At 38.3% G+C, this 16,170-nt stretch overlaps 1 protein-coding gene across 1 annotated transcript in view; it reads left to right on the top strand.

The window, feature by feature from the left end:
• LOC102447295 (dynein axonemal heavy chain 5-like) overlaps window positions 1-16,170 on the top strand; it is a 296,662-nt gene that overhangs the window by 31,505 nt on the left and 248,987 nt on the right. Inside the window, exons 9-16 of the mRNA XM_014581788.3 lie at window positions 2,089-2,275; window positions 3,428-3,593; window positions 3,689-3,782; window positions 5,475-5,573; window positions 6,021-6,202; window positions 10,373-10,492; window positions 11,994-12,195; window positions 13,408-13,503. Coding sequence (XP_014437274.2) covers window positions 2,089-2,275; window positions 3,428-3,593; window positions 3,689-3,782; window positions 5,475-5,573; window positions 6,021-6,202; window positions 10,373-10,492; window positions 11,994-12,195; window positions 13,408-13,503 — 1,146 coding nt within the window. The remainder of the gene's footprint in view (window positions 1-2,088; window positions 2,276-3,427; window positions 3,594-3,688; window positions 3,783-5,474; window positions 5,574-6,020; window positions 6,203-10,372; window positions 10,493-11,993; window positions 12,196-13,407; window positions 13,504-16,170) is intronic.

The following is a 16,170-nucleotide window of genomic DNA, read 5'->3' as shown; positions in this document are numbered from 1 at the left end:
CACGTGTTCCAGATGCTGCTCTTTTGATTTCCTTTCATACTGAAGTAGAGAGAAAGATTAGTATCTAACTTCCTCCCCTTAAAGACAGACATTGTACTGAAGTAAAGCCCCAAAAGTCACCTTGAGTGAGAGAATTCAGAGCAACATTTTATTTCCACTCAAGTCTTTTTTGCTCGTTTGTCTTCTCTGCAGCCTTTTATCTCATCTCCCAAGGCTCTGAGAGAGGGCCAAACCAGTTACAGTCAGAGGCATAGATGTAATTTTCTTTACAATTTTGTGTCCTTGCCATAATGCTTTGTCAGATGGCTGACTCTGATACAAGACAACTCCATTCTGACTACCAGTATAAATACATAGACCTGCTAAGCAGTGTAGCCAACTCTCATGATTTTATTGTGACTCTCACTATATTTGGTGTTTTTCTTATAACGTCAGCTGTTAGAATCAAGAGATTTTATGAGACCCTCAGCTGTCCTTATGTAAAAAATAAGGTTTTTGCTAGGACTTTCATTTAATTGCAATTAACTCATGGGATTAACTCAAAAATTAATCACGATTTAAAAAAGTAATTGTGATTAATCACATTGTTAAAAAACAGAACGCCAACTGAAATTTATTAAATATTTTGGACATTTTTCTACATTTTCAAATATATGTATTTCAGTTACGACACGGAATATAAAATGTACCATTCTCACTTTATATTATTTTTTATTACAGACATTTGTAATGTAAAAAGGATAATAAAAAATAATTAGTATTTTTCAGTTTGCTTCATTCTGAAATCTCTTTATTGTGAAAGTGTAACTAACAAATTTAGATTTTTTAGTTACATAACTGCACTCAAAACCAAAACAATGTAAAACTGTAGTGCCTGAAATTCCATTCACTTGTACTTCCTGTTCAGCTAATCGCTAGGACAAACAAGTTTATTTACATTTACGAGTGATAATGCTGTTACCCACTTCTTATTTGCAGTGTTACCAGAAAGTGAAAAGAGATATTCACAGAGCTTTTGGAGCCAGCATTGCAAAGTATTTATGTGCCAGATATGCTAAACATTCGAATGCACTTTCATGCTTCAGCCACCATTCCAGAGGACTTACTTCCATGCTATAGATGCTTGTTTAAAAAAATGTATTAATTACATGTGTTACTGAACCCTTTGGGGGAGAATTGCATGACTTCTATTCTGTTTTATGCACATTCTGCCATATATTTCATGTTGTAGAAGTCTCAGATGATGACCTGTCACGTGTTGGTCATTTTAAGAACACTTTTACTGAAGATTTGACAAAAATACAAAGAAGGTACCAATGTGACATTTCTAAAGATAGCTATAGCACTTTTGACTCAAGGTTGAAGAATCTGAAATGCCTTCCAAAATTTGCCAGGGATGAGGTGTGGATAATGGTTTCAGAAGTCTTAAAAGAACAGCACCCTGATGCAGAATCTATGGATTCTAAACTACCAGAAAAGACTCTGTTGGCTCCCTGGGGCACTTTCTGTTCTGGCTTTGGTTCCTTTCTTGGTGACACTAGTTCATTTTAGAGTCCCCTCTGCAGTCCTCTCTGGTCACACCCTGGAAAGTCGTGTACTCAGACACAGCTTGTCATTGTTAACCTTCATGATTGAAGAGCCCACAGCAGATTGGTCATGGGGCCTGGTCCTAGCAAGGTGGGGTCTCAGCAGCTTCTCAGCAGGAGCCTGCAGCATACAACAGTTCTCCTTCTTGGTCTGCCTAGACTGATCTGGGCTGCTCCCTTTTAAGTCAGTCCACTCGAAGCATGCCCAGTAGGGTCAAGTGTCTGTGGCTTTCTGGGTCCAGAACTGCTCCTTAATCCTCCTCACTTCCCCACTGCAGGGATTGTATACTCTGTCACACTGACAAACATAAATTTAATATGCCCATTTAAAACTAGGCACGCCAAAGCATTGAATAATATATTGCAAAGGGTCCTGTAGTGGCCAGATGATTTGATAGGAAAGACTTATCTCTAAATTCTGTGAATAAGCAATACTTTTCTAATAAAATGGTAACTTTGTGTTTTATATGTTTTCTTGCACGAATCATTTCCAAATAATCAGCACTGGGGAGCTGTAAAAGATGGCTTGAAGAATAGCCAGATACAAGACTTTCTGTTTTCTGTGGATAAATTTGTGGGTACCTTGTCATCAGCAAGACAGATTTTAGAAGATAAAATTCAGCTGCAGAAGGTGGATATTGAGAGTTACCTCAACAACTTGCACAACCCTTCTGACTACATAACAGCAGGTCAGGCATTCTTTAAAGGAGAATCTTATGTGTTCCAAAGCAAACATGGAAATGAGACTATTGATAGGAAGAGAAATGTTCTGTACCCTCTGTGCTTTCAGCTAAAATTTCATTTGAAAGGTTAATTCATATTCTTCCTTAGAGGTATTTTTCTTCTGCCGCTTGATCTTAGAAGTGGAGTATAATTCCATGTTTATGCCCTTGAAAGTTACAGTGATGTGATGAATTCAGTACTAGGACCATTCAGTTCTGCAGGGTGCGAAAAGCTCTTTAAGATGTGTTTGGAGAGGATGGCATAGAATGGGAGATCAGCTGCTACATATGGAATGCTCCTTACTTTTGTTGGTCCTCAGACTGGGTACATTATGGCTTTCAGATCTATGTATTGGAAGGGCGCCTAGATGTAAAAGAGAAGGGATGACTTGGGGTATGGCCCCATCTCTCCAACAATAATTTCTCTTTCCTGCCCCCTTTCCTTGTCATTACCTGATGTTTCCGCGTGAAATAATGCGGATCCAATCAGCATAATCATTTCCCATGCTACATACTAAAGTCCCCTTAATGGGTATGTTTTGGGGCAGGCACGAGTAAAAAAGCCTATGGCAGCAGGGTTGATAATGGGTTCTGAGGCAGTGACTAAGTGCCATGCTCTCCAATGGAGGGCACAAGATCTGAAAGATTTGCCTCTGGATGTCAGGGAAGCTGCAAGTTTGCCCTGGTCACAGTACAGAGGGCAAACCTTGCATTGTCCCTCCAGATGGAACACTCTGAAAGACCTTTTGTTTTGAAACATGTAGCACTTCCTGGTCCCTGTGTGGATTGTTTTCCACATTGGGGACAATGTGGCCCTCTAACTTCACTGGAGAATGAATGGGAGGAGATGGCAGGGAAGGAGAGAATCCTTGCTTAACCACAAGTACAGTTATTAACTAAACATGGTACATTAATTTAAGTTGTTAGACTTGGCATTTTAGTTAGATATGAAAATCCCACATGACAAAATTCAGCAATATTCCAGTGCCTTTGAAGTATACATCAGCTTGCATCCAGCCTGGAATCAGGCAGTGAAAATTCTTCTGCAGAATATTTAAATCTGTGTATATTTCTTGGCCTTTATTAGTAGAATGCACTTTTTGTCTTGTGATTCTAAAGGCAATAACATTGACCTCATTGAGAAAGCTGAAGGAGTGCTAATGATATGGATCAAACAGATTGGACAAATTTTGGTAGAAAGTGAACAGATGAGAAAAGAAGCGGATGACATTGGCCCATCTGCTGAACTGGAACACTGGAAATCAAGGATGGCATCATTTAACAGGTTAAAGCGTTGCATTATTCTTCCTGGTGGCTAAAGGACAGTTTATTTATAAATGTAAAGTCAGAAACAAAATAAAATGTATTCTCTTTTTAAAGCCTTTTAGATGAGATCAAGAGTCCAAGAGTAAAGAAAGTTCTAAGTATTCTTCAGGCAGCGAAATCAAGACTATTAAAGCAGTGGAAAGAACTGGTAAAGACAGTGCTTTTAATAGAAATAGTTTTAAGTCAATTAAAAGCATGCTGCTATGCTTATGCTATACATGGAAATTAACCCACCTAGCTAATAATAGTTTGGGGATGATGCTTTTTATGTATTGAGGTTTTATCTCTCTTTGATATAAACATGTAATACCGATTCTCATGATTTGGAGTCAAGTGTATATATTGGGAGCCAACTCTATCCCATACATTGCCAGTTACACAGATACCTAAATACCTGTGGGATTGCTAGGAATGGAATAGAGGAGGTATTGTCTACAGGCTCAAACTAGTTTTACTCAGGAGACTTGATGCATCAGACATAGAGACACCTCTGATCCTAATTTAACAATGCAAAGTGTAGGCATTCCAGAATAAAACAGACTCACAAGCCATGTGTAGATGACCTGAGATTCAGAAGTTGCTGAATGCACCGATAGATAGATAGATAGATAGATAGATAGATAGATAGATAGATAGATAGATAGATAGATAGATAGATAGATAGATAGATAGATAGATAGATAGATAGATAGATAGATAGATAGATAGATAGATAGATAGATAATGGGCAAAAACAACAGATCTACAACCAAAATCTTCTACTCCTTAAAGTGTGGATCTACTTTGAGAATAGTCTCTGGAAAAATGGTACCTTCTTACACAACTAATCTTGATGTGTGCACTCAGAGTAATTTCTGCTGACTTCTGTGGTAAAAATAGTATTTGATCTGTTATCCCTGCAGAGCCAACACCTATAAGAGACAGTAAGAGATTCTTTCTGTGCAATGTCAACAGAATTATTTATTAAAGTTTAAATCAGTCAGACCTGTATAAACTGGTATTGATACACAGGTATCACTGAGGAACTACTTTATTAATGTGATAATGTATAAGATGGGAAGAACCCAGATATTTTAGAGCTTGAGATGGTTTTGCAGGCCTGGCAGTTAGAAAAATAAACTGTCTCTGTGTGTACATTGAGCACATTCAATATTGCCAGCACCAAGGATTTGAATTTCATGAGTCAGGTTTCCAAAACAACGATATTAGCTAAAAAAAAAAAAGATGAGATTTTACAAAATGATAACATTGTGCGGTATTTGTTTGCGTCCTAATTTTTGAGGCTTCGGGGTTTATATTTTCAAGTTTGTTTGTTTTTAAATTGTGAGGGCTAGAAATAAAAGTGAGATGAAATTCCGTTGAAATCCCATGATTTCAGGATCTGGGCCTTTAAGGACAAGACAAAAATACCACAAGTCTTGTGATAAATTCATGATCATTGTCCACACTATTTTGAAAAGACTACAACTCAACTGAAAAGCAATAAACTTAGGACTCCATAATACCATTTTACACTTACTTTTCAGAGTAGAACTTGCAGTTTAATCATGAAAAAATCTTTCAGTTTAATCAGCGAGTTTTTCCTAAACTGGGATGTATAGTCCTGTCCAAAAGCTGCTGATTACCAGGCAGAAATTATTAAACAAAGATCGGGGCAGATCTTTCCAATTCGTACTCAAACAAATTGTCTCATGGATTTAATTGTGAGTATTTTTATGAGGAAAGGTTTGCAGGATTCAATCCTGTTCTTTTAATACATGCATTGGAAAAATAGTGAGCCTACAGTCATTTGTGTGACAAACATAAATGCTATTCATTTTAGTTGCCTTTTCCCTTTCAGGATGGTAATGTAACAAATGCTGCCAATGAAGCTAAAGACAATGTAAAATATTTATATACACTGGATAAGTTCTTTGGTCCACTCGGTAAAGCCTCACCTGTAAGTTTTTATTTTTTTAAAATAGAGCATTTAGATAATATGAATCTTAGAAGAGAAAAAGAGAGCTACCATTTATTATTTCCAGAGGGGGAATGACTCTCCCTTTCCATTTTCAAATGTAGTGCTCGTACAGTTGTTGAATTGAATGTATAGACTTTGAATAACCCTTGGGAAGTGGAAAAATACTGCTTCTCATGTTGCATACATCTGCCATTCCAGATGCTAATGCAGGGCCAGCAACAAATCAGGGTGATATTCTCCCAAAGCCACTCACAACTGCTGGTGCTGAAATGAACTGCCACTGATAATAAATTGGGGGAACCCGTGTAATATGATCATCCCTTTACTTCCTTGCTTGTATTTCTTTAAGGTTTGCAAGAGGTTTCATATTTACTAGTTTTTAGGAAATTTGAATGACTGATTTTTCCCTTCCTTTTTGTGTCCTAGGCAGCAATGGTGGAACATATACCCAGCTTAATGAGCAGTATTCGTATGATCTACAGTACATCACCATACTATAATACATCAGAACAGATGACTTCTCTTCTCCTAAAAATCACTAATCAAATGATTAATACATGCAAGATATTTCTGAGTGAAGGTGTTTTAAAAATCTGGGACCTGGACAGGTAACATGCTATTTCACTAGTTTTGTCTTCTTATTTAGTTAAGACTAATAGCAAATTCATAAGTTAAATATGAATGTTATTGGAAATTAATACTTGTGTAAACCCTGATTGAGCCAAGCAACAAAATTTTAATTTTTTGAGCACATGAATGCTTCCATCACTTCAGTGAGACTTCTCAGAGTGTATAATGTTCAGCACAGGGTTATAGTTTATACTGTGTAGATTGCCATTAAATGCAAATGCAACAATTAAAAAAGCTATTATTTTGTTATCAGGATTTTCTTGACACAAAACACACTCAGATGGAGGAAACTAGGAACAAAGGCTCCTCGGAGAGAAAGCCCTAGGGACAGGCAATCTGAAAAAGGTTAAGCTTAGGTATATGCTTTTGAAGTTAACAATAAAGACAAACTACGAAAGGAGTAAATTTGCACCATATTCAGTGTGGGTGTGCACTCTACAAGAAACAGAATGGGAATTCCACCTGCTTGAATGCTATTGTTCTGCACCAATTGCTACAGGGATTCAGTGTGGTGAATGTTAATGCTGCCAATGTAGCTTTTGATCTACGAAAGCTGGATCCGCATTAAGCTTGCAAGTGAAGTTCAAACGCACACTGATTTTTTTCTTGAAGACGTCAGTTTTGTTCTTCCATGCTCTGTTATTTCCTTTATATTGTTCGTTATGGCTATTATTTGTTGTCTTTTGTCTTCTATTTAGATTGTAAGCTGTTTGGGTCAAGGACCAATTTTTTATGCTATGTTTGTACAGTGCCTAATATAGTGATATTGACCGTTAGGCACTGATGAAATTACACATAAGAAATAATAAAAGGGAAACAGATCACTGGGGGCAATAAAAGGAAATTATGAGACAACAATGATTAGCATGGTAGGCTATGGTCTGAGTACCAGCTGCCTAAAGGGGGCTACGCTGTGTGTGTGTGTGTGGGGGGGGAGTTTCTAAGAAGGTATGCAAATTGCACTTGTATTTGCATATCTTCTTCCGATTCTTTTTCTGGAAGAGAATTTTCCGATATTTGGCCCATCCACATAGGGCCAAATGTTGGAAAAAAACCCCTCTTTTGGAAGTCCCCTTATTCCTCATAAAATGAAGTGTACAGAGGTCTTCCGAAAGGGGGAGGGGTTTTGATATTTGGTCCAGTGTAGATGGGCCAAATATCAGAAAATCCTCTTCCGGAAAGAGAATCGGAAGAAGATATACAAATGGGAGTGCAATTTGCATACCTTCTTTGAACCCCGCCCTCCTCCCACAGTGTAGCCGTACCTTAAGTGTGGTGAAGTTTTTTGAAGCATCATGGCAAAGGAGCATTTAAGGAGGAATTTGAAGGAGGACAGGGAGATGGCTTTATTGATGTTTATGGGAAGCTCTTCCCATGAGTGGTTGCAGCACAGGAGAAAGCGCAAAGAAGGAATAGGGATTAGAAATTAATATTAGTAATAGGAATGAATGTTTAGTTCATTGCAAGCTGTGCAGTGTGTCTAGTGTGACTAAAAGGCCAAAGGGCCCTCTTCCAGAATTAACAGAGACTCACACCTTGTGCTTATGGGTGACGAAGAGACATGAAGATAGAAATGTAGCCGTGTTAGTCTGGTGTAGCTGAAGCAAAATACAGGACTATGTAGCACTTTAAAGACTAACAAGACTTTAAAGAGACATGAAGTATTCCCCCCCCCCACCCAGGGACCTCTTTGTGGGAGGAGAGGATTCAGATGAGTGAGCTGAATCCAATCACTAGGCACAGGAGAGTCCAGTGGTTTTATATGTTAAATGGTGCATGGGAGCCTTGCTTTGTGAGAGATGGGGCAGACATCACATCCTTCCCCAATGTTAATAAAGTTGTGGCCTCCTGCTTAAATCCGTCCCCCTGTCTATCTTCGTTCCCCTACATGTACCGAGCAATGGGGTGTGCGATTGCATTTCTCATGGCCAGAGAAGAGGATGTTGCAATAGTGAAGACAAGATGGTGAAAGCCTGGATGAGAGTTTTCTCTGTGTATGGATAGAAGAGACTACGTTTTAGAGATCTTGTGCAGGAATTAACAGCAAGATTTAGACACAGTGTGGATGTGAGGATCTAGAATGAGGAGCAAATCAAGGATGACACTATAATTACAGGCATAAGGGACATAAAAGTAATTCATGCTAAAAATTTCTTGTTGCTCTTTGAGTGTAGAAAACATAATTACCTTTCATCAGCACATTACAGAATATTGGTTTGTACACTATGAATGAGGATAAGATTTTGTTATTTTTAGTAAAAGCCATGTACAGGTCATGGGCAATAAATAAAAATTCAAGGGAGCCCATGACTTGTCCGGGACTTTTTCTAGAAATAAAAGGGGGGATGGAGGTGCCAACAGCCAGCGCCTCAGTGTCAGGTAAGGGGGCACAGCTCTGGTTCCAGGCCCTGGCCAGAGATCCAGCCCCAACCCCAGATGAAACAGTGGAGGGAAAGGCGCTAAGCAGGAGGGATGAGGAACAGCAGGGCACACTCACAAGGTCATGCAGCCCTGACTCCCAGCCCTGGCTGTAGCAGCGCACAGCCCTAGCTCGTGTGTGTGTGTGTGTGTGTGTCTGTCTGTCTGTCTGTCTGTCTGTCACAGGGCTCAGTTATAGAGTGGGGCACAGTGCCTGTCTCTATTGCTGACCGGAGCCAAAAAGGGCAGGGGGCAGAGCCCTGACCTAAGCCAGAGGCAGAGGAAATGTGCAACCCCCACCCCAGCCAAAGCTACGGGGTAGAGGGAACACACAAGCCTCTGCCCCTGCCACAGCTGCAGGGCATGGGCAGATACTATTTTAGGGTATGTCTACACTACCCCCCTAGTTCGAACTAGGGGGGTAATGTATGCATACCGAACTTGCTAATGAAGCCCGGGATTTTAATTTCCTGGGCTTCATTAGCATAAAGCCGGCTCCGCCATTTTTAAAAGCCGGCTAGTGCGAACCCCGTGCCGCGCGGCTACATGCGGCACGGGCTAGATAGTTCGAACTATGTAGTTATTCCGAACTATCTGTACGCCTCGTGGAACCCTCGTGGAAATTCAAATCCCGGGCTTCATTAGCAAGTTCGGTATGCATACATTACCCCCCTAGTTCGAACTAGGGGGGTAGTATAGACATACCCTTAGTCCCAGCCACAGCCTCTGGGGGAGAGTATGGTAGCACATAGCTCTGGCTTCAGCTGCCGACGCCTGAAGCTGCAGAAGTCATGGAGGTTGGGCGAATTTACAGAATCCGTGACTTCCCTGGCCTCCATGACTAAATCATATCCTTAATTATAAAGAATGATCATAAAGAAAATTATATATTAATTTTATTTATGATCATTCTTTATAATTAACATACTTGAACAATGTTAATTTCTTATTCATTCTTTATTCACTTGTTCGTTTGCAAATATCTGAGACTCAATAGGGTGTATTCATGAGGTTTTAATTTCTGATTCCTTTGCTCTGATTCACATTCTGGAAATAGAGGGACAACATCCTAACAGAATGATGATCTTTACAACTAATTGACTTATATACATAATAACAATCCATTATTTAAGCCTAAAGGGACAAATATAGCCTCCCTTTGCTCACTATTTCATCCATAGTAATTATGTCAAGATCGGTCAAACTATTGCAATGAACTGACTGGACCCAGGCTGTGCCCTTGGAAATTGTGCCTTTCTAGAGGTTCACATTTAAAGAAGACAAGAAAGTTATCTGACATTTAATCCCACCTAAGAAGAGAAGAATCCAAACATTCTTGGAAACAAAGACATAGTTTGTAGAGGGAAAAGGTACAGGAACTGAACAGGCTACATGATGTATGCAGTTCCTACTTGGCCTATGCTAGGTAGGTTAATAGGGCCACAATTTGGTCCAATAACAGTAAAACATGAAACAAAAAATTTAAAAAAATCAAAATTCTATCTTGCAGAACAGTTTAAAAAGGAACATTTTACATTAATCCTCTTCACATTTTGAATGATGTAGTTATATACATCCATGTACACATTTCATCAAGTTACTCTTTATAATATTAATACAATATATTCCAGGTACTGGACTTGATAACATGTCTATGTAGCTGAAATGTTCAATGATTATAATAATTTGTGTAGCTGTCTATGGTTATGTTTGTCTTCTGTTTTTCTTAGGCAAGAATTATTAAAGAGGGTACAAGAATGTATTTATCTCAATGAACAATATCAGACATATTTTCAGAGAGTAAGGGAGAAGCTAAAGGAAAATCCAAGTGATCGGCAATTTGATTTCAGGTAAATCATTCATTCCATCCTGAATCAAATCTTGTCCATTTACATCTATTATATATTTTAGAGAGTTTATCTGTTTGTCTGTTTGATCAAGAACTCCTCCTAAACTGTAAGAGCTGGAACCACCAAATTTGCTATACAGCTTCCTCATATCATCACTGAAAGATAGGTAAGGGTTTGGTTGTGCCTGGAAAATGGTATGTGCCTGGAATGGGATTACTTCTCATAAAACCAAACAGAAAAGAGCAGAATCACCAAATGAAGTACAGTGTTCAAAATTGACATAAATGAGCGAATGTTGAAAGAGACTGAATCAAGATGAGCCAAAAAATAGGGTGAACTTGGAATAGGATTGCTTCTCAATAAGCTTTACAGAAAATAGATAAAACAGATATATTTGGAGTAGTGTTCTGTTTTAGCACATCTAAATCAATGCTTAAGGTTTGAAAACTAGAAGAAAATGTTATTGGAAACCAAATTGACATTAGCTCTTTTTTGTTAATACACAGTGAATGCTAAGCATTTATAGAGATGAAGAAAAAAATGCAGTTGATAGAATTCCCATTTTAAAAAATTACTAAAAAAAAGAAAAGAAAAAGTGTAATAATCTCTTTTTAAGAAATTTAAAAAATTAACTTCATAAAAATAACAGAATATTTTTTAAAAATACAGTCATTTGAATAAAGCATGTACATTTTCCTTTTATTTAAAAAAAATCCACTTAATTGAGTTAAGGACCTGAGCAATGCCAGGTAAATCTATTAGTAATTTATAAATACAGAATCAATGTAGGTTCAGACTAACAGGTGACTTTAACATTTAGTGAAAATATAAGCATGTTCTAGGTCTGATCCTCCAGTCTTTATTTAGAAAAAAATGTCGATGACAAGTTTTGCTAGAGTTTGTCAGAGTTTTGTTACCTATATAGGCCCAAAGGGATTTCGATTGAACTAATGCATGTATTTAGAAGCTTCAGGGGGTAGCCAAATTAGTCTGTACAGGATAAACTTAAAAAACAGCAAATGGTCTGGTAGCACTTTATAGACTAACAAAACATGTAGATGGTATCATGAGCTCTCGTGGGCACAGCCCACTTCTTCAGATGACCAGAGTTTCAGAGTTAAGCATGTTCATAAGTGTGCTTTGGATGAGGCTTTTAGTCATATTCCCAATGAATCATCACTACAGAATAAGGCCTTCAGCCTGCAGTTTAGCATTACAGGATTAAATTGTGATATTCTGCAAAATGTGGCATAAGAGGAGGTTTTCTTTTAAATAAAACAATTACAATTAGGACCAAAATTGGCACATGTAGGAATTAAGCATTGAGTACTTCATACTCAGTAAAAATATTTTACTTGATTCTTCACAAATGGAAGTGTATTTTAGACAAAGAGAAACATTGTACAAGCACTGCAAGAATATATCTGAATCTCAGAAATTCTTGCTGTATGTTTTATTCAGTATGTTTATGATAGTCCGTCTATTGCCTTTTTTTCATTAGTGAAAACTATATATTTGGAAAATTTGATGCATTCTGTAAACGCTTGAAAAAGATTTCAGATATGAGCAATATCATGGAAGGCCTTTTAGAACTGCAGAATATAAAAATAGAAGGTATTGAAAAGATCAATGCTCATTATGAAACAATTGCTACCAACACCAAATCAAAAACCTATGATGTTCTGGATCACAGGAAACAAGAGGTAAATAGGTCAGAAATAATCAGAAATGTTAAATACTTGTGAAAATCTAAATCAGTGACCTTCAAAATATGTGGATTTTATAACAATATACGAAAGAATGATTGATTGTAAAATTTATAACAATATATGTATTAATTTGTTTATAATTCTCACATGTTCCTATTTTATTAATACAATTTTCGGATATTAGGTATTCACAACTGGCAGTTGCACCAAGATAGGTAAACTGGTTGTGACTGACAACTAATGGCCCATTGGTGCAAACACTTTTTCTTGAAAATTAAAAAACAAAAAAATCTTGAATCACATCTGGAAAACCCTTAATCATGCATATAGTGATTCTGAAGTCAGTGGGACTACTTGTATCAGTAAGGATTAGTTAGAGGTGGAAGAAATGAAGAAAAAGGCCCCCCCTAGTTATCACTTAGGTGACTATTTTATGTGCAGTGGTAAAACACAGAGATCAAGATGGATTGATTTAATAGCAATTCTCAGACTGCTCCATTGAAGAAGTTATGCTTGTGTGGGAAGCTAGTGTGACTACTCCCATATTTAAGGCCCCAATTTCTTGAATGGAGACTCATATGCTTTGCTAGAGCCAGACCATAATGACAACCATGTGAAAAATATTTTGACATATTGCACTGCCCTTCTTCCTTGTTTCTACATTCTGAAAATTGCCTTTCTGTTTCAGGCCCAGAGCACTTCTGGACTGTGCTCTGATGTCCGTCATGTTTGTTGTGTGATTGTCCATTGAAAAATCATATTTGGATGCCTCTGGGGTTTGGGGCTGTTTCAAGATCTCTAACGGCTGTTAGATCTTTTTCTGGCATTTCTACATATGAAATGTTTGAGGGAGGGTATACTGTGGACTGTCCGTGTCTGGTGGTGAAAGCCTCTTGTGAGATGATGAATGCCACTAACTCTCATAGAAGTCACTCAGAATCTCACAGGATTCTTCACATTAGGCTGTGGAAAGAAGCCCCCGCTAATCCCTTTTGGTTTTGCTGTCCTGCTAAATGTTTTTGTTTTTGTCCGATGTAACTTGTAAACACCTATGGGAAAAGGGGGTGGGGGAGGAATACAATGCTGAGTATCCTTAATGGGCAGAATATGCAAATTCTGCATTGACTCCAAGAGCCCTTATATGAAAATTAATTACATCATATAGCCCATTTTTGGTTTTTTTTTGTCTCCTCTCCCCCTTTTCAGTTTGAGAAAGACTACCTTGAATTTAAGAATCAAATCGAAGGTCTGTACCAGTCAGTAAAAGAATTAGTGGATTCTTGGTTTGAGAAATCTTTAACTGTGAGTAATTCTGCAAGTAAAAAATTCTGACAACTTCAGAAGTGCTGGGTACCACAAACACTACTGAAATCTCTGCATGCTGCAGGTGCATAGCATCTTTGGAAATTGGGACACAATGCTTATTCAAACTTTTCAAATTCTGTCAGAAATACTGGACATTTAAATGCTGATAATTGTCAAGTGCCAATTTCCAATTCTGTCCTTTCTCACTTCTTTTGTCCTTCTCATCTTCCCCATTTTGTCTAGTCTTTCTCTTTTTTGCTCTGGCTCTTAGTTCTACTGATGCCAACAAAATAGCAAATTGCTCCTCTTGGAGCATCTGTCATTATCTCTCTGATTTACCTCACAGGCCCTGGTTTCTCTCTGCATCTCTAGATCTATTTTTGCTTCCTTTCTGTGCTTTCTTTCTGCTTTCTACTCCAGCCTACAATTTGCCATTGGTACCCACTCTTGTGACTTCCACTCCAGGTACACTTCAGAAATGCTCTTCTGAATATAGTGCATGCAGGTTGTTTCATTTTTATGTCATATGCAAGGCCAACCTCAAATTAATGTTCTTGTGATGCTTCCAGCACCATCTGTTTGTAACTCAAGTAAAAAAAAAAAACCACCGTATATGATTATTAGTAATTTGTTTGCTGTAGGTTCAAAAGTGTAGTAAGCCCTATTGGTCCCAGGATATTACAGAAACAAGGTGGATGAGGTAGTGTCTTTTATTGAACCAACTTCCATTGGTGTGTGACAAACTTTTGGTGTAAAAGATGCTTTCAGAATTACAGCAAAATGCAAAGTGGTACAGATTGTTTAGCATAAGTAGTTAGCACATACTTTAAGGGACCATTCAAGGTAGAGTGCCCAGTTAACATATCAGCAGTCATCGGACAAAAAGAGGGATTTAGTGTGTTCCAGATTGTTCGAAAAAGCTATGCATCCAGTGTGTCTGTTGAGTCCACGGTTTTTAGTGTCTAATAGAGTAATGAGTTTAAGCTCCCTCACTCATCTTTTGAAAGTGTTGTGCAGGTTTCCTTACAAAGGGCCATCATCCTCCAGAACACAATTGATTTCATCCCCAAACTTTGCACTACTGTACTGGCAACCTATTTCAGAACACCATTCTTGCCAACATGGATGCCATTTCCTTATACATCAACATTTCTTACAATGACAGCCTGCCTCAAATATCTACACAGAAGTGGACAACTCTCAGATGTTCCCCATGGACAAGTCACCAAACTCATCCATTTCCTCCTTACACATAACAACTGTACATTCAACAACATGTCCAAATCATAGGGATCAGCCATGAGTACCAGGATGGCTCCCCAATATGTTAACCTCTTCCTGGGCCACCTTGAAGAAAAATTTCTGGACAAATGCACCATCAAACCAGTGATCTACAGACAACTTCAATAATCATCACCCATACTTCAAACTCTCTCTAGAACACTCCCACACCTGAACATCACAATCAACTTCAACAGTGGAGCCCTACAGAATAAAAGAAGGCCAGTACAAAAAACTCTGGATCATTGCACCTACTTTCATATATCTAACAACTACTCCCCAAACACACCAAACAATTTATTATCTACAGCTAGGCACTCAGGTGCCATAGAATATGCTCCGAGGAGAAAGTCCATCTTCACTAAACAAGGATACTCCACCTGAAGTAGATCACATCATAGAATGGACCACACAAATACCTGAGAAACCTGCCTAAGTACAGAAACAACCTGCCCTGCAACGACACACCTTTACTTGTCAACAATCTGTAACCAACTAACCTCCCTCTTTTTGTCCTATGACTACATAGGTGTAAAAAGGCACTCTTTCCTGAATTGTCCCTTACTGTTATATGCCAACTACTTATGCTAAGTAACATGACCCTGTGACGTAGTGGGGGTGCTGTCTGCTTTGTAACCTGGGGTTCCCCTGTGCTGTGATGTGTGATTCCCACTAACTCACCCACATATGTATTGGCCCAGACACCAGGGCCGGCTTTAGGAAGTGCGGGGCCCAATTCAAACCGTTTTGGCTCCCCCCCAGGATTTTTTGTTGAGCAAAAAAAAAAAAAAACCACCAACACAAACCACAACCACACACAAATATCACATCAGAAGCAGATCTGATCAAAATGTACATTTAAAAAAAATGCCATGCTTTATTATGCAAAATTATACACAAAATTAAATCAGTTGCCTTAAGTGTAGGTCAAATATTTTCAATTGCAAACTATCCTATTTTTTCAATAAAATTTAATTTCTAAAAAGTTACCAGAGAGCATTGCAGATTTCTGTTACATAAATTTACTTTTTAAATAGCAAAAATGGAGTCTTTGTTAAGAAAGTGTCAGTTCTGTGGTCAAGTTCCAGTCCTTAGTGATTTCAGCACCAATGCTTTCACTAGGTAATATGGTACCTCACCACACCATTGCCTCCTTTGCACTGCCCTTCAACACATTGCCTGCATGTTGAGTCCAAGGTCAGTCTACACAAGATTTTATCAATGATTTTTGCTCAAGCGATCACTGAGACAAGACAAGGACTCTCAATTGATTCTAGTCAGCTCTGCCTTTAAACACTGGGGCTGTGTCTACATTGGCATGAATTTCCGGAACTGCTTAAAACGGAATACTATTCTGTTTTCAGTTTTTCCGGAAAAGGAGCA

The sequence above is a fragment of the Pelodiscus sinensis genome, chromosome 2, assembly GCF_049634645.1.
Source record: "Pelodiscus sinensis isolate JC-2024 chromosome 2, ASM4963464v1, whole genome shotgun sequence".
Classification (NCBI taxonomy): domain Eukaryota; kingdom Metazoa; phylum Chordata; order Testudines; family Trionychidae; genus Pelodiscus; species Pelodiscus sinensis.
The sequence above is the reverse complement of the archived record's forward strand: the minus strand, read 5'-3'. Positions and strand labels throughout refer to the sequence as shown.